At 41.8% G+C, this 23,449-nt stretch overlaps 4 protein-coding genes and 1 pseudogene across 4 annotated transcripts; 1 reads left to right on the top strand and 4 right to left on the bottom strand.

The window, feature by feature from the left end:
- Positions 1–3,636: 3,636 nt before the first annotated feature.
- On the bottom strand, positions 3,637–4,910 carry LOC135635195 (cell wall integrity and stress response component 1-like). Its single transcript, XM_065146114.1, has 2 exons — positions 4,487–4,910; positions 3,637–4,393 (listed from the first exon to the last, which is right to left on the bottom strand). The coding sequence occupies exons 1-2, from the start codon at positions 4,727–4,729 to the stop codon at positions 3,809–3,811; spliced, it is 828 nt and encodes a 275-aa protein (XP_065002186.1). The 5' UTR covers positions 4,730–4,910; the 3' UTR covers positions 3,637–3,808.
- Positions 4,911–5,676: 766 nt separating this feature from the next.
- On the bottom strand, positions 5,677–7,290 carry LOC135634928 (putative cyclin-D6-1; annotated as a pseudogene).
- Positions 7,291–10,698: 3,408 nt separating this feature from the next.
- LOC135637102 (vesicle-associated protein 4-2-like) lies at positions 10,699–14,443 on the top strand. The gene is made up of 7 exons (XM_065149501.1): positions 10,699–11,169; positions 12,192–12,262; positions 12,469–12,550; positions 12,656–12,774; positions 13,825–13,902; positions 14,014–14,133; positions 14,225–14,443. Exons 1-7 carry the CDS (start codon positions 10,887–10,889, stop codon positions 14,282–14,284), a joined length of 813 nt encoding a protein of 270 aa, XP_065005573.1. The 5' UTR covers positions 10,699–10,886; the 3' UTR covers positions 14,285–14,443.
- A 1,153-nt stretch (positions 14,444–15,596) lies between these two features.
- Positions 15,597–17,746, bottom strand: LOC103982876 (sugar transport protein MST3). Its single transcript, XM_009399938.3, has 4 exons — positions 17,535–17,746; positions 16,992–17,320; positions 16,287–16,916; positions 15,597–16,160 (listed from the first exon to the last, which is right to left on the bottom strand). The coding sequence occupies exons 1-4, from the start codon at positions 17,671–17,673 to the stop codon at positions 15,672–15,674; spliced, it is 1,587 nt and encodes a 528-aa protein (XP_009398213.2). The 5' UTR covers positions 17,674–17,746; the 3' UTR covers positions 15,597–15,671.
- Positions 17,747–19,381: 1,635 nt separating this feature from the next.
- LOC135636097 (vacuolar protein 8-like) lies at positions 19,382–22,056 on the bottom strand. The gene has a single exon (XM_065147649.1). It carries the CDS (start codon positions 21,425–21,427, stop codon positions 19,592–19,594), a length of 1,836 nt encoding a protein of 611 aa, XP_065003721.1. The 5' UTR covers positions 21,428–22,056; the 3' UTR covers positions 19,382–19,591.
- Between the last annotated feature and the right edge of the window lie 1,393 nt (positions 22,057–23,449).

Genomic DNA, 23,449 nt, shown 5'->3' with positions numbered 1-23,449 from the left:
CTCAACTGGCTTGTGCTTAATGATGGTTTTAACTCAACAGGCTTAATATAATTCGATATCAAATGTATTTTGAGTCATTCATGTTTAATATATTTATAAATTTTAAATTTGATGAGATTGGTTCGAAATTCAGTAACAATGAGTCTAAAGTTTGTTTGGACACATATTCAACCTTGAAACTTAAGCTCTGATATGGGTTTAACCTTATTCTTTTAATTTTTAACCATGTCTTGTATTAATATTTTGAATAGTGTTAAGTTGGTAGGTGTTAGTTTAAATTTTAATCTTTAAGGACTATTAGTCTCATGATCAATGATAATTATGGATAGCTTTTAAGGACTATAAAAGGGGAATCCTTTTATAGTTGTGCACTACTCTTGAGCTCAATTACAATCATAGGGTTATGATGCACTGAATCTAAGATATGATACTAGTTGGTTCAATTTGGTCATTCGATACCAAGGTGTTAGCCATATATCATTCACATAGCATCGAGGAGTTATTCATATTATCATGGACTAAGCTAAAATTACACTTGGTATGCAAAGAGTCAGCATAATTGTAACCTTGCTGAGGTCCCGACTTGTAAAAGAGTAAATTAATTAGTTTCAAAAATAAGGGACCAACAAGACACCCTCGCAAAAAAGGTAACTTTATAAGTAACTCAATAAACACTTGGTATGTAAGAAAAAAAAGAGAGTAGAGAGAAAAATAAGAACTTTATAAGACAAATAAACAATCGTATGTCCACAAAAGATTGCTCACCAAATATTAAGCACATTGACAAGTCCCCGTAAGCTTTACCTGTGAACTTGTGAAATCTAATCAATACCACACACTACCCCAAACCCTTAGTCAATCTTGTGCTACTTGGATGATTTTAGAGGCAGAGATAGCTGACGTTTCGCACAGCATTATAGCTAGTAGAAAATAAACCATGACATATAAAAACTATGTTATTCTATGATAGTTTTACTGATTCTAGTAAGTGGTCATTTTATAGCCATACAAATTATTCCTACTCATAGTTTTCAAGCAAAAATATACAAAAATAAAGCTAAAATATGCAGCCAAATATATGTATAAGTAAATAAAAGCAATGAACAGTCCATTAATGAAGGTGTGGTAGGTGCATACCGTTTGTGATATTCTCTCCCACTTAATTATCGATGTCCTCATCAATACTTGGTATGCTTTGATAACTGCTTCTTTGTATCACAAGGTATATTTAGGCTCTTAAATGACTTTTGTCTAGGGAAGCTTTCGCTACTTCACCAAATACTCGATCTGCTCTACTTTGTTGGGTATATTTATTTTGCGATTCGTTAAAATGACTGTAACTTACTTTTTATAGAAGGCTCTAATGGGAGGTAGTCGATTTGAAATACCTTGGAAAGCATCATGTGGATCTGAGTAATAGTCTTTTAAATTGCTCATGCATGAAATACATTGTGAATTTTGAGCTATGCCGACAATTGCAATTTGTATGAGACATTGTCTACCCTGTTGATAATTGAATATGATTCTTCATATTTTTGCATCAATCCCTTCTATATTTTTAAAGAATTAAAATAATGCTAGTTGAAGCTTCACCCGTATTAAGTCACCAACTTTGAACTCCTATAGTTGTCTTTCCATATCTACCTACCTATTTTATCTTTTTGGTTGCCTTCTTTAAATAAGCTCGAGTAATATTTGTGTTTCTATGTCAATCCTTTGTAAGTGATATACTGATACTCCTAGTATAATCAATCACTGAAGTGTGAGGAGTTGATGGCTGTTATCCAATAATGATTTCGAAAGGATTCTTATTTTATATAAAACTCTATTATAGGAGAATTTGGCTAAGTCTAATAACTTTATCCAATCTCATTGGTTGGCACTCACGTAGTGCCGAAGATATTGCTTAAAAGTTCAATTATGATAGATTTCTCATAATATATTCTCCTAATTATTATTCTAGATCTTTTGCTCTAGCATATAATTAGATAGGACCTCCTAGAGACTCAATATATAGAAATGAGATTACAGATTTTCTCTCATCTCCGTTAGTCCCTGCTCTATCGTTTATAGTAGTCCTATGAAAGCTATGAAAGATACGAAGAGAGGAGATGATAAATCTAATTCTCCTTACAAATGGATAGTATTACTTATTTAAGAATAAATATATTTAGAATAATATCGAAATATACATAATCATAATTTTTTATCTATGATTATTTGATTTCAGTTTTTGATATTAATTTTTTTATATAATAACATAATTATTATTTTACGTTTACAGAGGAGACATCGGACATAATGATATTAATTTGTATGAGGACTTAATCTAAATAGATAATTAACTCATTAAATTCGTTAAAATCAAATTATTTATCTAAAATACTTAATATCAAGTTAATAGTAATATATTCGTGCGACTTATATGACAAATTTAGTCTTGCTTTCCTTTGCAAGTGGGAGTAGATGGAGGGTTGTTGTAATCTTTACCACTTAAAGGTTGACATCCTCGACCCAATTTAATTCAAAATGAAATCCTACTATGTTATATATATATATATATATATATATATATATATATATATAATCCACTTTCATATCATCGTCGTTCCACCTAATAGAATGACTAACACAAGAAGCTTGCAACCCTGCTAGTCCAACATCCAATATACATTCATGGGTTGTATATATTAAGACTATTGATGTGTTATGTTAATTTATCATTTGTAAGCTTGACGACAAAAAGATATTTAAGTATGAAGTATTAAACAATTAAGAAAAAGTTAATATATTTATAATTTTCTCAAAATCCCTCTTACTTACAGGAATAACATTAATTTTCCAATAAAACTTAGTGTATGGTGCAAATGCAAGTAATAAAAACATGACAGATATAACACTTGTGGGCACTATCTGCGTTCTAAGCAAAGCTTTTCCACGTTACCATAAATAAAATACGATGAAAGAGTTAAAATGCATTGTGCAATTAAAGATAACATATTTAAAATATGCATCGATGATCCAATACATATTTTTAAGTATAAATTAATATTTAATAAATATTTTAAAATTATATATGATCTGGATGTTGTATTGAAAATACTCAGATGATACCTTAGGAGAGTATTAATATTTTAATATTTATGCGATGTTAATATAATTTTTAAAGTACCCTATGATATCATCTCAAATCATAAGATTATCATAGAAATTTTTACTCTCATTTCATCATCCATTTTTTTCAATTTTTGTCATCACCCCTTTTGTTTAAAATTTTATTTATTTATTTTTAAAGATTGTTTTATATTTATTTATATGATTATATTTTTATTTATTAATATATATGAGCCATATAAATTTTTTGTAAGATTGTATACATCAATTTTATTTATTTATTTTATTTTAAAATATGTTTATTATTTAATAAATATTTAAATATTATAAGGATAAATTTATTATATAATATTTAATAAAATTTTGAAATATAATTTTAACAAACAGCACTTACATCAATTCACATTTAAAATATAGTTTTTTATATATTATTTATTAAACACTCAAGAATATTGTATAACTATGCATTCATTCAGACATCTTTTTCTAAATATATGTTAAAAATAGAAATATATTCTCAAATACTATAAAATTCTTATCATGTATATAAATGGATGAAAACATCCAGTTACATGAACTCAATCTAATTAGGATGACATCAACCGCATTCATATCATGAATAAGATTGGAATAATAATAATAATTATTAATTATTATATAATAAAAGAGCTAAAAATTAAGGAACAGGTTAACATCAAGCCTTTCTATTTCTTCGCCAAAGGCACAGGAAGAGGACTTTCTTCTTCTGCTCTCTCTCCTCCCCTCGCTCCCGTCGAAGCTTCGCCGCCGCCACCTTCAGTACAACCTCCGCGGGCGCTGCTTCTATAATCTCCTTCACCGCCGCCGTCTCGCGCTTGCTGAACCGGCGAGCAATCAAGCAGAGCCACGACGACGTCCACATGATCGCGGACAGCCTGCCGCAGAAAACCGTCATCGCCAAGCCGGTGACGAGGAGAAACGCCCTGGTGGCCGAACTGCACAGCGTCGGCGGCGACCGCTTCGGAATTTCCTTCTGCTCCGGAGGATCCGGGAAACCGGATGTGACCGCCGATGACAAACGAGATATTGAGGCGGAAGACGCAGAGGAGGAGGAGGAGGAGGAAGAAGAAGAAGAAGAGGAGGAGAAGAAGGGCGAGGACGAGGAAGAGGCGGAGGAAAAGACCGCCGCCGCAGACCTATGGTTATCGTCACCGTCCCTGGATTTCGCGCTCGATTCCGACGCGGTCTTCGACGAATCCGACAACCGGCTCGAATCCTTCCTCTCTTTCCCGTTCCGATTCTGCCAAAATCATTGAAAACCGGTAAAAGAGAACGAATCTTAATCCTAAATCCACTTCGGATCGACCAAAAACCATGGAATTGGCGTCCATACCGGACAAGTAAGGAAAGATACGGATCTAAAGAACTTGGCTAGGACTCGGGATTGCAAGCGCCACCTCCTCGGTCGTGGTCCATCCTGCAAGGCCTCCTCGCCCCGGCCGGAGGAACCCACGGAGCCCCGTGAGGACTCCTCCACCTCGTCCTCCTCTGCGGCCGCCGCGCCGAAACATAGGAATCCATGGCCCCTCTTCCAGCTCCGCGGTCTCATTGCGGTCTCGAGTTCAAGGTCCGGCATTGGTGCTTGCGGTCGGAGGTCCGTAGCGCGCAGGCGCAGGGCGACATTGCAGTCCGCGGTCCGCGGTGGCGTGATTTGGACGAATGGCTTTATAGAACTGCGGGCAGAGAGCGGTGCTGCCCGTAACGGGTTACGGATCGGCTTTTTAGTGGAGGCGGATGGAGAGGCCGAACGGTCAATCTGTCGCCCACGTCAGCGGGTATTGTTTCGGGGGGCGAATTGGTGAGGAAAGCACTGCTGTATTGGTCGGCCATTTTCTGTGTTATTTCGACAGCTATTGGGCAGCAATGGTCGTTTACAGCATGGTTATGTTGACCCATTCGCTTCTTGTTGGGTTACGTTTTGACTTTTTTTATAAGTACGATTTGGCTCCGAAGGGGATGGGATAAGGATGGAAGATGATGAACAGGATTGAGGTGTGACTGACCCTTCGTTTCTGGTCCACCGTAACTTGAGGAAGCCATCTAAAAGCACAATCCTTAGCATCTGGTGCATGGAGCAATCAAACAAGCGACAGCGCATTGCCTTCACCAGTAATTGGACAAAACCAAAAAAGTAAAACTAATACATAATGAAGTAGCTCCACGTAGTCATGTGTACGGTGGCAGGAAGGGCTGACATGACCTCACGCATGGGGACCGGACTAGTGAGGGATCTCAGATGGGACATAAAGCAGTATCTTCTTTGTCCTGCTGCTTCCATACGAATAGCGTACTGTCCTTTCTTCTGCTGCTGCTGCCATGTGACATGAGCGCTTTGACTCGCCACGTTGCAATCATGTCGGCGTGTGGACTGCTGCAGATGTGCCACTCGTACGAAAGATTCCACCTCATAACACAACTCGTCTGCCCAACGGTAGCAGCAGCCTAATTAAGCACCTTTCTCTCCTTTCCCCATATTGGGACGGCCAATGTGACGAGATCGGGGGGCTCATGCTAATGTACACGTATGCAACACACTGTGTAGTACTTCGAATAAGGATCTCTCATCAATATTACTGCTATTGCACTCCACGAAACATACAATTAAACGTAGCGTAGCGGATATTTATATCTTCAGGAATGGAGGGCAGAGATCCGGCTCTGCCTGATATCCTGGCCGTCCGATGAGGATCCGACGGCGGGTTCGGTCTCTGGACTCGAGCACCGGTGGCCGAGGATCATAGATCGAGCCCCCCTCGCGCGTCGAGTCACATCCGTCCATCGCATCGAAGCACGCACACAGCTCCTCCTTTAAATTCAATTAAAATATATTTATATAATTACCCCTAACAAACAAACGGAAAAGAATAAAAGGGAAAGAGAGGAGGAGAGATTTTTATTCCTTTTGATTTGGAGCGTACTTTGTTTATGAATTCGCAGGAGGAGATGGCGGAGCGGAAGGCAGGGAATTGGGAGGGGAAGAGCACGTTGGCGGCCGAGAGGAGCGCCGCCGCTGCGATCACGGAAGGTTTGAACTCCATCATCTTAATCTCTACATAGTTCGATTGGCTCTTTGTTCGTCAAGATGTTCGGTTCAAAAGATTGTAATAGTGGGGAGAAGGTTGGAGATTTTAGTGATCACCGTCTTGGGCTCTGAGGATGGTGAGGGAGGCGCGCGATCGGAGTGCTCGGAGGAGCGAGGGATGAGTAGGGGAGAAGAAGGTGACGAAGAACCGGAGGAAGGAGAACGGCGTGATCGATCTCATCCGCCAATCCAGCGCCCCCAGGATTAGCATCTCCATCCTAAAGATTGTTCGACTGTCGAACGGCGACCCTTCTTCACCCTGAAGTAGCAAATTCGTAGGTTGGGATTCCGATCCAAAGGTCGGAAATGAAGGGGACCTGGGGAATGGATCACACCTGGAAATGGGCGAGGGGGAAATGGGTCTCCGTCATCTTGGAGGCGAGGGAGATGCAGGAGACGGAGAGTAGGCGGACGATCCGAGGCTTCTCCCTCTGCAGCCAAAGATCAAGATTAAGGAACCGATCTCATCATTCTTGTTCGGTGATCTAAATTGGTTTCGTCTTCACCGGGATCTGGCGCTTGGAGAGGAAACGATCGACGTAGTTGACGGCGAGGTAGGTCAGGAACGGATCCGCGTCGTTGCAGGTGAACTGCGCCTGTGGAGCAGGAACAGGGACCATCAATGTTGTCGATCGTCTTCCAATGGAACAGGGAGCAAGTAGCTCTAGTTACCTGGACGATTAGGGAGACGGCGTCTCTGCGGACGGCGATATCTATAGTGGAGGCGATGGAATGGTCGAGCTCGGCTGCGAAGAGGGCCGAGACGGACGCCCGCCGCCGCTGCTGCTCGTCGTCATCGGCGCTGGCCAGCGGGTTCTCGAGATCCAGCTCCATTGGTTTCTCCCTGTTCTGCCCTCCCTACTTTAACGTAGAGAAGGAACAGAAGCGCAGGCCGACAAGACCATTTCAGAGAGAGAGAGAGAGAGAGAGAGAGAGATGGTCTCTATCTATGGCACTGAAATCTTGACAGCTGAGACGCCATATATATAGACAGGTAGATGAGACGCGGGGGTGGTGTCACTTTCTTAAGCTTCGTTCTTTGTCAAGGGGAGCGAGCACCTGCGAGAGGTGAAGTGCTGCTGAGGAGAGAGCTTAGAACTTAATCCTAAGCAAGAGACATGTCATTTGTGGCACACAGGTTAGTCAAAGTTCCGTAGCCACAAGTTCCCTTATTACGTTCATTAAAATATATACACGTATGTGATGATAGAAGGATGGTTGTATCTAATAATTAAAAGAATCAAATTATATATATTATATTTAATTTATAATATAACATTTCAATTTTTAGTTTGAATTAGTGTAAGAAATGATAGTCTTATTCAATTATATCATTATTCGAGATATAAAAAAGTATAATTCTTTCGTGGAAGGATTCAAAGAGTTTGGTAAAAAGATTGCTAATTATTTTCGTATGTAGTTCATTCTTGAAATAAGTCGTTTCCATATGATATAGAGGTAATGCTCGAGTTATTATTAAAATGAACTATTTTTGTCTGGTGAGTTTATAATTTGTGATTTGGATGTTGTAGTGGATACGGACATGATGTGGACCTATCGACCCATGAGTTTAAGATATATTAACACTGTTCATGTATGATAGAGGACATTCATTAAAGGCATAGCAAGCTGTTCATCTCGAGTTCTCCATTCATGGATAAAAATGGACACAACGTTAAGGACGCGATCCTGGGGGATTCGCCTTGTCCCTTCTTTTCTTTTCGCTTCAGCGAGAGACTTGAATTGTTCCTCCAAGCCGACGCTCCCCGGCCGTGGGCTCGTAAGGTCCCCCGGTACCCCCCATCCCCACCACGTGAGTCTGGCACAGACATAGTGATTGGACGTTGTGGGAGACATCTCCAGGCAAAGTCCAAGGCGTAGTCCTCTTGTGTATTTTTCACCCATGGTAAGCTACACGGCCATGTAGATGTGGGAAGGAGATCCGGGCACGGTCTCCTGATCAACACAACTTGGATCACCCACGTGAGTGTCTTTGGAAGGGAGCGCACGAGAAGAGACCAACATCGCTGCTGCTGGGAATAAAATGCTGCAAATCTTGCTTTGCATAGATGATGCTGGACGATACTTGAGTTGGAATCTATCAACGGAAGAAGCCACTTAGTGATGAGGACCTCACCTCTGCCCATGTCTCTCCTGCACGAGCATATATCAGCCATCACACCCGTTCGCTTGGTTGTCTGATACTGTATCGAGCTTGACAGTGAAGGCAGATACATCTCACAGTTCTGAAGCATCTGTTGCCCTAGCAAATTGGAGAGAGATTATATGGCTCTGCAATGTGTCCTTGTTTCCATCAATTACAACAGCCTTCTCATACTCTGTTGCACTCACGGAGGAAGACAAAACGCTTTAGGGTCATAGATAGGGAAGTGTTTGCACGCTGGGAATGATATAGCTGGAAGGAAGGTGCCATCATCAGTGTTGTCAAACTGTTGCGCGTGTTGAGGTTGGTTTGATTCATTAGAATGTCTCGGCCACAGGAGTGCGTGGGAAGTCATCATCTCATGCCATATTACTCACGCGCGGAACGAAATCATCATTGGATAGCACCGTAGCCCTTGAGGAGCACCAAATAGGCCCGCAGATGACAAACCAACCCTTCCTCCTACGATCAATTAGGTGAGGATTTGAATCAACTTGAGCTTCTGTTTAGATAATCAGATATTTGAATTAAAATATGATTCTTGAAGGTGAAAGAATGTGCAGTACCAATTAGATCTGACACTTGTCCACTTTGACTATACATAATGACATTGCTACTTAAGCACCAAGACTCTGTTTTATAGGTCAAGGCATGTCATAGCATCTCGATATAATCAAGTTCATCTCCTCATGACCTATGTGACTCCATCACCGACAATAAAATCATACTAGTCTAACTCATTGGTGTCAGAATATACTAACTAGGCTCACTTTATCGCTGTTGTAGCCTCAAGTTCAAGCAAATATGATATGAGGAGACTATCTCTTGATACTATATATGATTTATCGAAAGTTCTTTGTCGTCTCTTGTTATCATTCCTCCAACATATTAATTACAATTGTTCTCATACTATAGCCTTCGTGGCATAAGGGTCTCCTCTTTCTGGAGGGATGAACCTAATTAATAACTCATTAAGTATGATTTATAATATGATATCTTATAACTTAAACATTGAAAAAGGGATAACAGGTCAATCTTTGTCACTCTCTTCATATCTGTCTTCCAAATGAATTTATGAGTATTTCAAAATATAAGAATATTATTATAAAAAAAATTTTTTTTTCAGTGACACATAATCACATAATTAACACGAGAAGGATAAGTGCTCAGTCAACAATTGAGCAATGTAAACATCAACCTAATATTAAAATATCAAAAAATATTTTACTTATATTCTAATTAAATTTATTATAAAAAATCATCAAATTATAGTAATCAATGATAGTTATTGTTTACTTGAGATTTTCTTTTTTTATTTCGAATTTGACTAAAGAATTGGAGGAATCGCGTCAAAAACTTCATCCAGCCTCATTCTTTATATATGTCAACATCAACTTATGAGATATTTTTAGCTCCGTCCACATTTTGTATCCATGCGAGCTCAAACTAAGTTTGACTGATACAAACATCACCCACATTATTAGGTAATTGAATATCAAATAAATTGCCACTGAATCACCAAAACCACGTAGCATAGAACGGTGTCGATCGGTCCTGTCCATAATCCACATATACTTTACAAACTCCATTACTCGTGAGATTTATTATTATTATTTTTAATCCTTTCATCCAACAACAACGATTTAAGTGACTTTTTTTCGCTCTTCTTCTTTCATTTCCCCAGTTGATTTCGTATGCTATCTGAAGAACCAGTTCATAAGCTGGAAAGCATCATCGCACAACTGCTCTGCTTCCTCCATTTACTCTAGTAATTAGTTGACTTGCAAGTTTGCGGTCAACCAATGGTGGTGGGGTTTGGACAGGCGATTTAAATGGAATGACCGCTTCTCAACCCTCACCTGCACGGCACGAGCATCCCTGACGAGCTACAGGCCTCGTGTACTAACCCTGCTCATCGAGGCAGGCGATGCACATGCTTGTGCTGCTTCTCCATCGATATCTTACCCGCAGAAGCAGTGACCCCGAGGTAATAATATTGGAGTGCGATAGCCCTTTGTCTTGCGCCAAGCATTACGCCAAGCTTGACAGCCGAGACGGATCAAATGGCATGGCTTCTTTCTACATTTCGGATCCAAGAGATGATCTGACGCAGTTTTCTCCCTTCTTCTTACTGTTGGAGAGACTGGGTATTGATGCATGAAGAAGAATTAGGAAAGCCAACAACGCATACATTGTCGACAGGGATGCTTGCATAACACGGCGCCTTAAGGCGACCGGGGAGTTGGTCTCTCTCTTGACTTGGGAACACGCGCACCAAAGAAAAATAAAAAGCCAAGTTTTTGTTAATGGTCGCCACGACCACTCGTCAATGAACCATTTCCCACTTATTTTATGTTGCGGACATGAATCCCATCTCTCTCACACGGTCAAGTCGGCGGCTCTTTTGTAACATCTCGTCTTCCTCCGCTCTCCGCTGTTTCTGGCGGTGAAAAGGGGCACCCAAACCCTAGCCGGATTAGCAGAGGAATGGCGTTAGCTAACGAGAATCCCGAGGCGTCCGGTGGCGGCAACGTCTGGAACCTCTGCCGGATGCCCTTCTGGCAGGCCGGCGGCAGCGGCTCCTCCTCGTCATCTGCCGCTGCGGGGGTGAGTCACCACCACGTCATCCACGGACATGCACCTCGATCGGCGGAGGGATCCGACACGCAGTACTCCGGTGCCTCCGGCTCCGTCTCGTCGGTGGCCAAGTCGCTGCTGCTCACCCGGCGCCGCCTTCGTCTTGATCCCGCCAGCAAGCTCTACTTCCCTTGTGAGTTTGTACTACTTATTTGATTGGATTTTTTTTTTCTTCATCGCATGCGAAGTCTATAAGGCACCTTTTGGTGTTTTTTGACCGTCTTGCTTGTCATAAGGATTTATCCCCTTCGCGATCTGTCAAAGAAAGGTTTCGATTTTAGATCGGAATTAGAGTTCAGTGTGATAGTGGTGGGGATTATACTACTTTCTTTCTAATAGATCGTTGTTTGTGGAATATTCAGGGCAAAGGAAAAATAAAAAGGGAAAAAAAGGGGCTTTTTTTTTCTTACTACAGCTTGAGGGGGAATTTGATCTGTTGGATCTGAAAATTTGAGGGTTTCCTTTCCGCTTATTTTGTATAGTTTGATTTGTATCTTTAGGGAGGAAAAAGAGAAGGGGAAAGAAGCTTCTTTCCTTGCTACATCTCGAGGGGCAACTTGATTTTTTGGTTCGAAAACTATCGGCTCCTTACCATTTATATTATATAGCCTTATTGTTCTTAAACTTCATTAGATGAATATGTTTTGATTGTTTGCTGATACACTCTAACTACAGTTTGTGTTTTTTGGGTTTGACTCTAAATGTTTTGGTTGTTTGCTGACTAGAAACACTGAAACTGCAGCTTCTGCTTTTTTGGGTTTGAATCTAAAATGACTTTGTTCCTTTAGACCTTAGAATTAGGTTTGAGGACACTTCCTTTCTTGTTCAATATTTAGTAATTGAGAGGTTTTACAATTTCTGATGTGCTTGTTTGGCTTATGTTTATGCTGAATTTATCATAAATGTGGAATTTTGAGGATGTATAACTATGAGACAAAAGATAAAAATTTGTGATTTTGTTCTTGCTCGCTCACTGTCATGTCATTCTTGATATGTTTCTTTCGCTCTTGTTCGCTCACTGTCATGTCATTCTTGATATGTTTCTTTCGCTCTTGCTCGCTCACTGTCATGTCATTCTTGATATGTTTCTTTCACTCTTGCTTGCTGACTGTTATGTTATTCTTCATATGTTTCTTCTTTTATTTAATGCTGAAGATGAACCTGGAAAGCAAGTCAGGAGTGCGATCAAGATTAAGAATACAAGCAAGTCACCTGTAGCATTTAAGGTTTGTCAAGCACTCTCATCTCTTTCAATTCTAATTTAGTGCTTAGCATGGTCTATTTCCTCAATCTCGGTCCATTCTTTTTTATATTTCATCTTTTTTCTTCTAAGGTTTGCATAAATCTTCTTAACGAAATAATGAATTCTTTCTTATTATTTTCAAAATTGTTATTAATGTAGTGTTTAACTGATGTTTTATTGTGGTTTTAGTTTCAAACTACCTCCCCAAAAAGCTGTTTCATGCGCCCTCCTGGAGCAATACTTTCTCCTGGGGAACATATTATAGCAACTGGTATATTTGCCTCCACATTTTCGTTCCTATTTTCCTTTTTATTGCTTTCTGTATCAGTGATCTAGATGTACATTTTAATTTCTCATCTCAATTATCATATTTTAGTTTTCAAGTTTGTGGAGCACCCAGAGAACAATGAAAAAGTTCTAGATCAAAAAAACAAGGTCAAGTTTAAGATTGTAAGTTTGAAGGTCAAAGGACCAATGGAGTATGTACCTGAACTGGTGAGTACTATCTATACTTGAGTTGCAAATTTATCCTTCTTCTACAGATATAGAAGCTCTACATAGTATTACGAGTAAGGTTATTATCAGTTGTATATTAGCGTGCCTCTTTGATGGGCAAATGTTATCTGAAGTTGTAGGCATGGATGTGCTACATGTATTTATTCACTATTTAATGGGTTTAGTGGAAATCTGCAACAACCACAACACAGTTGTTTTTTATGAGCAATTATCCAAAACAATATGATTAATGAGTTTCACATCGGTGTCGAGCATTACTAGTTGGAATCAGCTATCAAATTGATATCAGCCTTGCAACTAATTATCCGTGTGCCTTTAAATAAATTGATCTGTTTTCATTTGAAGCTTCGGAAGACCTTCACTCTCCCATGATTTATAAATTACCTTTTAAATGAAGGCAATGTTAGGATAAGCAATTTGAGTTTTTAGATGGTCGACAGTGTTATGACTGTGAGACTGGATGGCAGAATTTCTGAGATAAACTCTCTGTGACTACCACTGATATGAATCAGAGGTTGTAGGCATGTCTGTGCTACATGTATATATTAAGTATTTCATGGGATATGTATAAATCTATGACAATCACAATATAGCTGTATCTTGGACAACATGAGCAATTATTCGAAACAATATGATTAATGAGTTTCACATCAATACCGAGCATAACTAGTTGGGATTAGCTATCAAATTGACATCAGCCTTTCATCTAAATTAACCATTTGCTTTTATATGAATTTATCTGTTTGCAATCGAAGCTTCCCAAAACCTTTACTCCCCTGATTTACAAATTTACCTCTAAAATGAAGGCAATGTCTAGGATAAGCATTTTGAGTTTTTAGATGGTTGACATAGTTATGACTGTGAGACTGGATAGCAGAATTTCTGAGATAAACTCTATCTGTGATTACCAGTGACCTTAATAATGCCTTACGTTTCTTGTTTTCTTGCCATGTCTTTCTTAAGCTTTTCCTTCCCTCGAATAAAACAAGGAATGATATTCCAACTGACGGTCATATCATGTCTAAGCAGTTTGATGAGCAGAAAGACCAGGTTGCTGTGGAGCAAATTTTGAGCGTAGTATTCTTGAATGTCGAGCGTCCTTCTCCGGTGAGTCATTACTTCAAATTAAGTATTTGATTTGTTACGTGGCCTAGAAAAACCATCTTATCAATGAAATAGGCCTGAAAAGTTGGCTTATATGTCGATGTCTTTTGAAAGCGATTGGATAAATTGAAGCGCCAACTAGCCGAGGCTGATGCAGCAGTTGAGGCACACAAGAAACCTCCCGAAGAAACTGGGCCGAGGATACTCGGTGAAGGGCTAGTCATAGATGAGTGGGTAATAGCCGCCCCAAACTAATAGAATTTGATCAATTCATCCTGAATTTATCTGTTGGTGATCATTCTTACCCATTCTTCTTGTTTTCCAGAAAGAACGCAGAGAAAGATATCTGGCTCAGCATCAGGTCGAATTCGTTGACTCCGTATGAACTGCGATGAGATTTCTTTCATGACAATTGAATGAACGAATCATATATTGCTGAGAAAATATCTATGTTTGTCCAGTCTAAAGACTTTCCAGCCTCCTTACTTGGTCAGCAACCTTTGGTAATTGTAATACTTAAATAAAATTATGCTCTGTTTGTAGATATGAGATTTTTGTGATGAAATAAACCACTTGGATTGCATCAAAAACATCATCTGATTCTGCCTATGTTTTGTATCTGATTCTTAATTCTTAGCTGGGGTACAATTTGAGTAGCTTTATAGATGAGGAAATGTTTAAACATCTCAGCATTTGGGCAAAACATGATACACAATTGTCCCATATTTTCCCTTGGAACCATTGATTAAACTTAGTTTGACATTTATAACTGTGACCAATATTAAAGCATCCATATAGGGGATCAACTGCTGTCAAATATTAAAATAGCATATGCCGTCACAAGGAGCATCATAACTTGGGTTAGCCCGTCTCAAGAACAAGAAGCCAAACTCTATGCGTGACATCCCGAGGGCTTCCTTTGTTGCTTCATAGATCGGAAACATCGACCTAAACTAGTTAACATGTATAAATAGGAGGGTACATTGGCAGTCAATCGACATAGCAGAGAGAGAGAGAGAGAGATTGTGGCCATGGCAACCAGCAAAGCTGCTACGTTCTATTCCTTGGCCGTCCTCTTAGCGCTCCTCCTTACCATCTCCTCGACCGAGGGGAGGCTGAGTAAGTCTCGAAGCTACTGCTCTGACCAAACACTCGTTTTGTATTGGTCACGCACCTTGTGATCGAGCAATAACCATTCTTTTGTGATCTTTTCTTACAAGCTCTGGTGGTGCGGAAAACATCGCTACCGAGCTGCAAGACTGTTTACGGGGTGAAGAGCGGCGACACGTGCTTCGCAGTCGCTCAGCTGTTCCACCTGACAGCTTTCGAGTTCAGTGCCATCAATCCTAATCTTGACTGCGATAAACTCTTTGTGGACCAATGGCTGTGCATCAACGGGATCGCTTGAAGGAAGGCTTCCTTCTTCGCAGCGATATTGGATGTTCTTCTTCGTTTCTGTTGAAGAAGTAGTAAACTTGTGTGTGACATGATTGGGCGACAAATTTTCTTTCTTCTCTGTTCCTTTTCTGTTGGGTGTTAAAGAGTCCCTCTCGAGGATTCCAAGAATAATATATATTCGAGTGTTCTACTAAAGATTGTCATCTTCACTGCGATCAATGTTGAGCCAGAAGTCGCCACGAGTGTTGAACAGAGAAGCTGAAAGCTTTGTGATGCAGTCTCCAAAAGCCAAAGAAAAATATACCGTGACGAACATTGGATATCAAATGTAAACTTGGCTTAAGACATGACAAAATACATTCTTTTTTGGTGTCTCAGATAGCAGAGACTACCTTTCTGTTGTTCTCCACTGCATCCACCGGCTCCTGGCCTCCATGAGCATGGCCGTCATCATCGATGAATCTGCCCCAGAACCAATGATCTCTCCAAACAAGAACCATCTTCTCGATGGGGATGTTCTTGGTCTCGGGCAGAAAGAAGTAGATAAAGGTGGTCATGATCACCACCCAGCCTCCGAAGAAGTAGAAGAGCCCAAACTTGAGGTGGCAGAGCAAGGGGAGGAAGGCCTGGGCGATGGAGAAGGTGAAGAACATGTTGACTGATATGGCCAAGCTTTGGGCGGCCGTTCGGATCTCCAGTGGGAAGATCTCACTGGGTAGCAGGATGGTCAGCGGCCCCCACGACCATGCAAACCCTGCGACGTAGATGCAGATGAAGGCCACCACGATCCAAGCATACAGCTTCGACATGCTGGCTTCGCCGGTGCTCCCAAAGTTCACCGCTATCAGCGTTCCGACAATGATCTGTAGTCAAAGGAGGCACTTGAACTAGTCAGAGCGAGATGTAATCTAATGTTATCTGATCTCTATCGGTTCTGGAATCATGATTTGGAATGGATACATAGGACAAGTATTTTGTGGATATTTTACCTGGCAAACAAACATTTGAGGTCCGCCCTCCAAGTAGAGCAATCTCCTCCCTATCTTGTCCACAGTCGAGATGGAAACCAATGTGGCAAACATGTTCACCAGACCTACGATGACTGCGGACATCAGCGACCCATTGCTGCCGAACCCAATGGTCTTGAAGAGCACCGGAGCGTAGAACATGATGACATTGATCCCCGTCAGCTGCTGAAACGAAGGCAACAGCACAGCCATCACAAGCTGTGGCCTGTGCTTTCTCTTTCCCATGTTGGACCAACCATGTCGAACCCTCTTCGATTCATCGCTTGCTGCAACCATGTCATTGAATTCCTCGTCCACGTCTTGGATACCGCGGATCCTTTGAAGCGTCGTTCTCGCCTTCTCGGTGTGACCGCGAGCCACAAGCGAGTTGGGGGAGTCGGGGAGGAACACAGAGCCTACTGTGATGATCATGGCAGGGACTGCGGCAAGTGATAAGCTGATGCGCCAGCTCCAGTCACCTATGATCTTGGAGGTGCCGTAGTTGATGAGATTGGCAGAGAAGATGCCGAAGGTTATCATTAGTTGGAATCCCATGTTAAGCATGCCGCGGAGATGAGGCGGAGCCATTTCCGAAAGGTAAAGAGGAGTTGACTGTAATCGAATCGTAGATACGTTGAGATGATCATCATCAGAGCTGTGGATGATGGCAGAGAGAAATGAGTTTACCTGACAGGCGAACCCAACACCGACACCGAGAAGGATTCGGCCGACGATGAGCATCGCGACGTTCTCGGCGGCACCGTTCATGACAGATCCAGCGAGGAAGATGACACCCCCAATGAGCATGGAGTTCTTCCGTCCGAGTGCCCTCGTCACGGTCGATGCCAACAAGGAGGTGACGAGAGTCGCTAAGTAGAGTGAGGAGGTGAATGTGGTGAGGAGTTGGCTGTCGAACTTGCAGTACTGGTTGGAACTCCTGTCTGCCGCCATCATCATCTTTCTGTGTACCGAAGGGAAGAACTTTGATAGGAACGGCTCCATGGAGGTGACTCCACCTGAGCAGAGAAGGATTCGCACATAGAAAGACATTTCTTGATCATTTATACTCAATCTTCTATGAAGAGGGAAATCAAAAGGAGATTTAGAAGCTTTCAAACAATAGAATTACTCGTGCAATTACAGTGATTCAGACAGACAAAAAGGAATTGCTTCCATGAACACTAGTTTGCAGTTACCCAGTTGATGAGACAGGGATGGAGAAAGGGTTACCTGAAATGCCTAAATCATAACCAAAGATTAGACCGCTGGTGGCTGCGACAAGGCACGTAAGAATCACGAAGGGAGTCGTCTTCCCGGGATAAGCCTTTTGGGTGCTGCTTCTACCTGACACAAAACCAGTAATAGCCATTCCTGTGGGAAGCTTCTCCTCGTTAATTGCAGAAGCAGCAGCAGCTGCCGGAACAGAGAGAGAGAGAGAGCTCTACCAACAGCTCCAGTACTGCATCGGGAGCTTAAAATATCCATTAATGTCTACAGAGTGAGGAATGGACAACGTGCAGCGAGTTGTCAAAGCTGACTCTCACGCTATCACCAGCGAAGTCTCGTAGCGTTCTGCAAATAGTCAAAAGACCACTACAGTGTTGAATCTGTAGTGTGTCACCAATGCAATCTCATGGCGGCCACCACCACGCGTCCTCCCTGTCCTTTTGCCAGGAAAAGGGGACAAGATAAACGAACCGAATCCACGATATAGATAGCATTACATGACGCCAAAAGCTTGGTAGGCGCAGCAGCATCCCTAATCCAATCCAGTCAATTTTCCATTACACGGTCAACCCTACTCCTTATAATCATACATTCATCAATCGAACGTTTCCACAGAGAATCATGTGAAATGGGAAATTGAGGTTAGAGAAACAATGGTGCGCAGGAGATACAAAGGGACGCATCGTTTTCATGCTCTATGATTGAGTAGGCGAAGACTTTGACTCAGATCTTTTGGATGATAACAGTCGTGAACACATCATAGAAGAAGGAAGAAGCTGGGAAACACACAATAGAGAGGCAGAGTCAGATGCAGGGAAAAGGAAACGTCTCACTCTCCACTTTGTTCTCGTTCAAGAAAGTCAACATGACAAACTTGACTTTGGTGCGTACCAGAAAAAGAACCAAAAGAAAAGTCACTTTGGTCTTCGATGGACTCTAATAACGTATGCATATGACTAAACAACTGAGGAAACAATATCCACCGAATTTACATTAATTTTAAGTGAGTCTAATATATAATTACCAGACCAACATTTAAAATATACAAATATTTTCAGATTATATATATATTTATATTTCTGAAAATTTATGACAAATAAATAGGAATCTGACTTGAGTCAACCAACCATTGAAAGCATATATGGATTCCTCTATCATTCGCTCATATCATCCACCATTCCAGACATGTCCTCTTCCTTCTTCAACCCTCCAATTTGACTAAAAATATTGTGGTCAAAGCAGAAAAAAAATACAATTTAAAGGGAAAAAGGGGCTTTAGGTAGTACTTGTTTCATGTCACTTCATCATTCCATATTGGACAGGATGCTGACTCACATCCAGAAGGATGCAGCAGATGCTGTATGATCACTTGTTTCACTTCACATGGAGCTGATGTGAGTCCTCAAGTCATGGAACTAAAGCTTTGCAGAGTTAAAGTGAAGCGAAGGTAAAGATCAATGTCACAGATCATCCAGCCTTTGACCTGAGAAAGCACATGTCACACAAAGCTGAGACACGACACTGGACGAAGAGTTTGGTGCTTGGAATAGGGTGAAAGAAACGTTGCGTCCAATAACTTTTACTCGGCACAACGTTTCAGATCTCGGCATCCTTCTTCCTGCTTCCACAACTGGAGACATGGAGCCATGGAATCCACAGTTTGTGCTTGCGCATGTTGAACGTAACCTAATCGGATGATCCGACCGATCTTTCTCGCAGAGCAAAGCAACCAAACACTGCAGAGAATGTACGACCCATTCGTCGACATATTACTCCGAAGTAATCCTAAATGATGAGGGAAACAACAGAGGCACGATTGTCTAGTTGTCTTGGGTCAATGGAAGCGTGCATGAACTGCTCATGTTGGTCTTTGTACCACGCAAACATTTCAATGTGTCACACAGCAAGTCTTATCCGACGACCTACTCTGGAACAGTGATACCGGCAAGGATCATGCCACCGCTACATCGTATTTACATGAAGAATGTTGCTGGTACATCTCCTTGCACTTAATTTGGGAATGGAGAGAACAAAGACGGCAGCTCTAATGGTTGAGCTCATCAGCTCCACATGCCGGACAACATGCTCCGAAATCTGCTGGTAGACAGCCTTTTGATGATTCTTTTAGCGTCTCTTACATCACTCTCTGCAAGTTCCTCCAAGTGTTTCACGCACCCAGAAGCCGCAATCTTTCTCCGGACGCCGCCGCTATCGGCCAAGCACACCAGAGCAGAGAGCACATGCGTCTTGGTCACCGACTTCTCTCCGGGATGGAGCAGCTGCAGCATCCGGGTCACGTTGTCGTCCCGTTTGATGAATCGCCTACGGTTTGTTTGGATCGATATCATCCCCGAGAGTGCCTCAGCGGCCATCTCCCGCACCTGAAACGACCTGTTCTCCAGTAGTTTCACGAGCTCCGGGATGAAGCCGGCATCCCCCATCGCCTTCTTGATCGCCTGGGATAGCGCGGAGAGGCGAGCCACGGCCTTCAGCGCAGGCTCCTGAAGAGGCATCTCGCCGCTCCTTAGCAAGGAAAGAACGCGGTCGAGGAACCCCGAGCTCATCAAGACGTTCATGGTGCTCGGAGATGAGAAGCAGAAGGCCTCGATAGCCCTGAGCGCGACCTCTTTGGCCTTCGATGAACAGGGGGAATTGGGATCGAGGAGCTCCACCAGTGAGCCGAGCACGCCTTCTTTCATCGCCTTCTCCTTGATGGCGTCGTCTTCGTAGGCCATTGCGGTCAAGAATTCTATGGCTTGGACTTGCGAAGTTTCTTCTTTCGATCTCGAGAGCTTCACGAAGATGGAGACCGCCCCTTCTTCCACCATGAACCTCCTGATCTCTTCCACGCCGCCGAGGCTCTTCAGCACGCCACAAGCTGACCGAATCAGCTCTCCGCTGCTGCCGGAATCGCCACATATCTTGAGGAGAGCAGAGACGCCTCCTTGAGCTGAAACCGACCATGCATTGTCCGAGTTCTCTGTCATTCTCTTCAGAGCTCCGGCTGCTCTCTCCTTCGCCGATTCAGTTCCAATCTCCAGTAATCGAATCAATGGCGCGACGGCACCAGCCGTGGCAAGAGCTGCTCTGTGTGAATCAAAACCTGCGATGGCCGAGATCGCCTCCGCTGCTTCCTCCGCAACACCCTCGATCCCGGATTCAAGAAAGCTCGCTAGCAGAGCAACACCTTCCGCTACTTCTACCACCAGAATCCTCACGTACTTCTCGTCCTCGCGCAGGACTTGGTTGAGGGCCTTCAAAGCTCCAACTCTCATCTCCAAATTGCCGATCTTTAGCCTGGAGATGAGATCCTTTACGTAGAACCGCATGTCCTCCCGGCTCGCTCCGACGCCGGGCCTCGGCACGACTATGGCTCGAGAAAGGGTCAGAACCCCAGATGCGTAGATCTCTTCCAGGCGCTTCGAATGGAGGTGGAGCCTGCAGGCTACCACATCAAGATCACTCCTCAGGCGGAGCCTCCCGCCGCCGTAAGCCTCATCGCTACACTTGTTGGCCAACAACCGCGTCTCATTTGCGGTCGATGTTATAGCTTGCAACAGTCCGACGAGCTCTGTGTTCGCTGCAGAGTCTCCGCCATCTGCTGCAGCGGCTAATGCAGAGCGGATCTGTTCCAGCTTGTCCCGGATCAGTTGCCATTTCGCAGGGAAGGATCGGCTGCAGTAGGAGGAGGAGATCAGCGAACCGATGACCTCCGTCGCTCGGCGGATGCTAATCCCTTCAAGTTGCCGAAGACTGCAACCGGCTTTCCCCTCCTCCTCTTCTTCTTCCATCTCTGATTTCATCGACTCGGAATCATCCTCATGCAACTGGCTTTTGATCTCCCTCCGTAGAAGAAGAAGAAGAAGAAGAAGAAGAAACGATCTGCGTCCATGCATTTGTTCCCATCTCCAAGAGTGGTGAGTGGCATTTACTTGGGTCCAGGTTGAGGCCAAGTGGATATTGGTCGTCTAGCATACTAGTTTAGGTCTTAATATAGATTCCTTCTAACTAGTGGAAATCTAGATATAAAGTGACATGACAACATGGCAATGCAGGGGAAGTTGGGGGGGAGGACGGAGAGGGAATCAAAGGTAAGCAACCAAGGCATGGAAGCTAACTTTGCATCTCAACCTAGGTCAGAAAAGTCAAGGAGCCTCATCTAATGTATCCTTGGAACGTAGCAAGAACTCTCACTGGACCTCTAAAACAAGATGCACGCGAGAGAGAGAAAGAGAGAGGTGCTGCAATGGTGTCACGGCCTCCATGTGAGCCCTTTGTCCGGTTGCGCTATGCTTTTAGGTCTGCGGCATCACATTTTCCTGCATACTTCTCCTTCAAGGTATGGTAGACTGGAGGAGAACAAAGTGGCAGAGGGGCGTCCACATGCAGACAGAGAGAGGTAGAAGAAAACATAGGAAGGCAGTTTCGAGGAGAGAGATTGAAGCTGGACATGGATGTATACGCCGAAGGAAAAGACAGTAAAGTGTCTTGTTTTCTTCGGAAAGTGACAAAGCCACCCTATCCCGTTTGGATGGAAGGAGACTTTTGCTGCTCTGTAATCGATCGCTATCTGTGTCAATGCATGTAGTAGCCATTGCCAACATGTGAAGCCTCAGATGATTTCATGTTCAGCCTATAACCTGCTTGATGGATCAGAATCGAAGATCATCCATCACATGTGATGGTCATTAGGATAATTGACTTCTTAATTTAGTCAACTTATTAAATCCGAAACATTACTCAAATTCATGATGCATAAATCCAAACTTACAGTAGTAGACAATAAAGTTTGAAATTAAATCCAAGCATTACAAACTCTTTCAAAACAACTTCTTGACATTTTCTACGGGATTTATTAACTTATTTAATTTTAATAACTAATTCTAAATGCTTATAAATTTATTTAGCTTTTTTTAAGCTCACTAAGTCATATATATATATATATATATATATATATATATATATATATATAATGGCCCTCGATTATCTTCGCTCTGCAATGGGCTCTACTTGCCATATTAGACGACATCAACGACTCTTTCTAATTCCATGATGAGTCAAATCAAATTAGTCACCATTAACCCCTACCAAAGCCAAATATATATCATTAGACTTTTCTAAATCTTATTAATATGAGATTATCTATGGTTTATCTTTAATCTTCATCCAAATTGTGCATATTTTCTTAACAATTTATTTCTCTATTTATCGTGAAGAAAATTCATGGAACTTCATTTTTAGTGCTGGAACCAAACAAATTTTGGTTACTAACATTTTTAATTTCTCATTTACCTTGTAATAATATCAAATTTGATTGTAAATTTGACAAATTGATTCGACCCTAAAAGAGAGGAGCTGCTAAGTGTTCATGACTTTGGACGAGAAAGAACTTTTTATGAAGGTGAAAAACTATGTATCCTATGTCCCTTATCTCATTTCGAGTACGAAAGATACTTATGTCTCATATCTCACTTCATGAAAAATATTACATTAAAACTTATCCAGTAAAATTATCTCATATCTTATATTCCACTTTATGAAAATTATTACATTAAAATTTATCCGATAACACTCCACTAATGATTATCATATGTATCCCATATCCCTTATCTTATCTCAATTCGAGTCTAATAATAACTTATTCATGGTTAAGTTAGTATTTGTACGAGAGTATCTAAAGCTTGTAAATCCTCACATACCTGAATAGTATCATTCTTATAACTATCGATTTAATGATAAAATATTCTCTTAAGGAAGCTCTATTGATATGGGATACATAGCAATCTCTTCATCTTCGATAATTAATATAACAATAAGTATTGACCTGATTCGATATGTTAAGTCTTAATTGATAAAAAATAATGATCTTATCATGAGTCAAATTAACGATGAAACTTGACTTTATGCCTTACACCTTG

Source organism: Musa acuminata, chromosome BXJ3-4 (assembly GCF_036884655.1).
Source record: "Musa acuminata AAA Group cultivar baxijiao chromosome BXJ3-4, Cavendish_Baxijiao_AAA, whole genome shotgun sequence".
Taxonomy (NCBI): Eukaryota; Viridiplantae; Streptophyta; class Magnoliopsida; order Zingiberales; family Musaceae; genus Musa; species Musa acuminata.
This window is presented reverse-complemented; position numbering and strand designations above follow the sequence as displayed.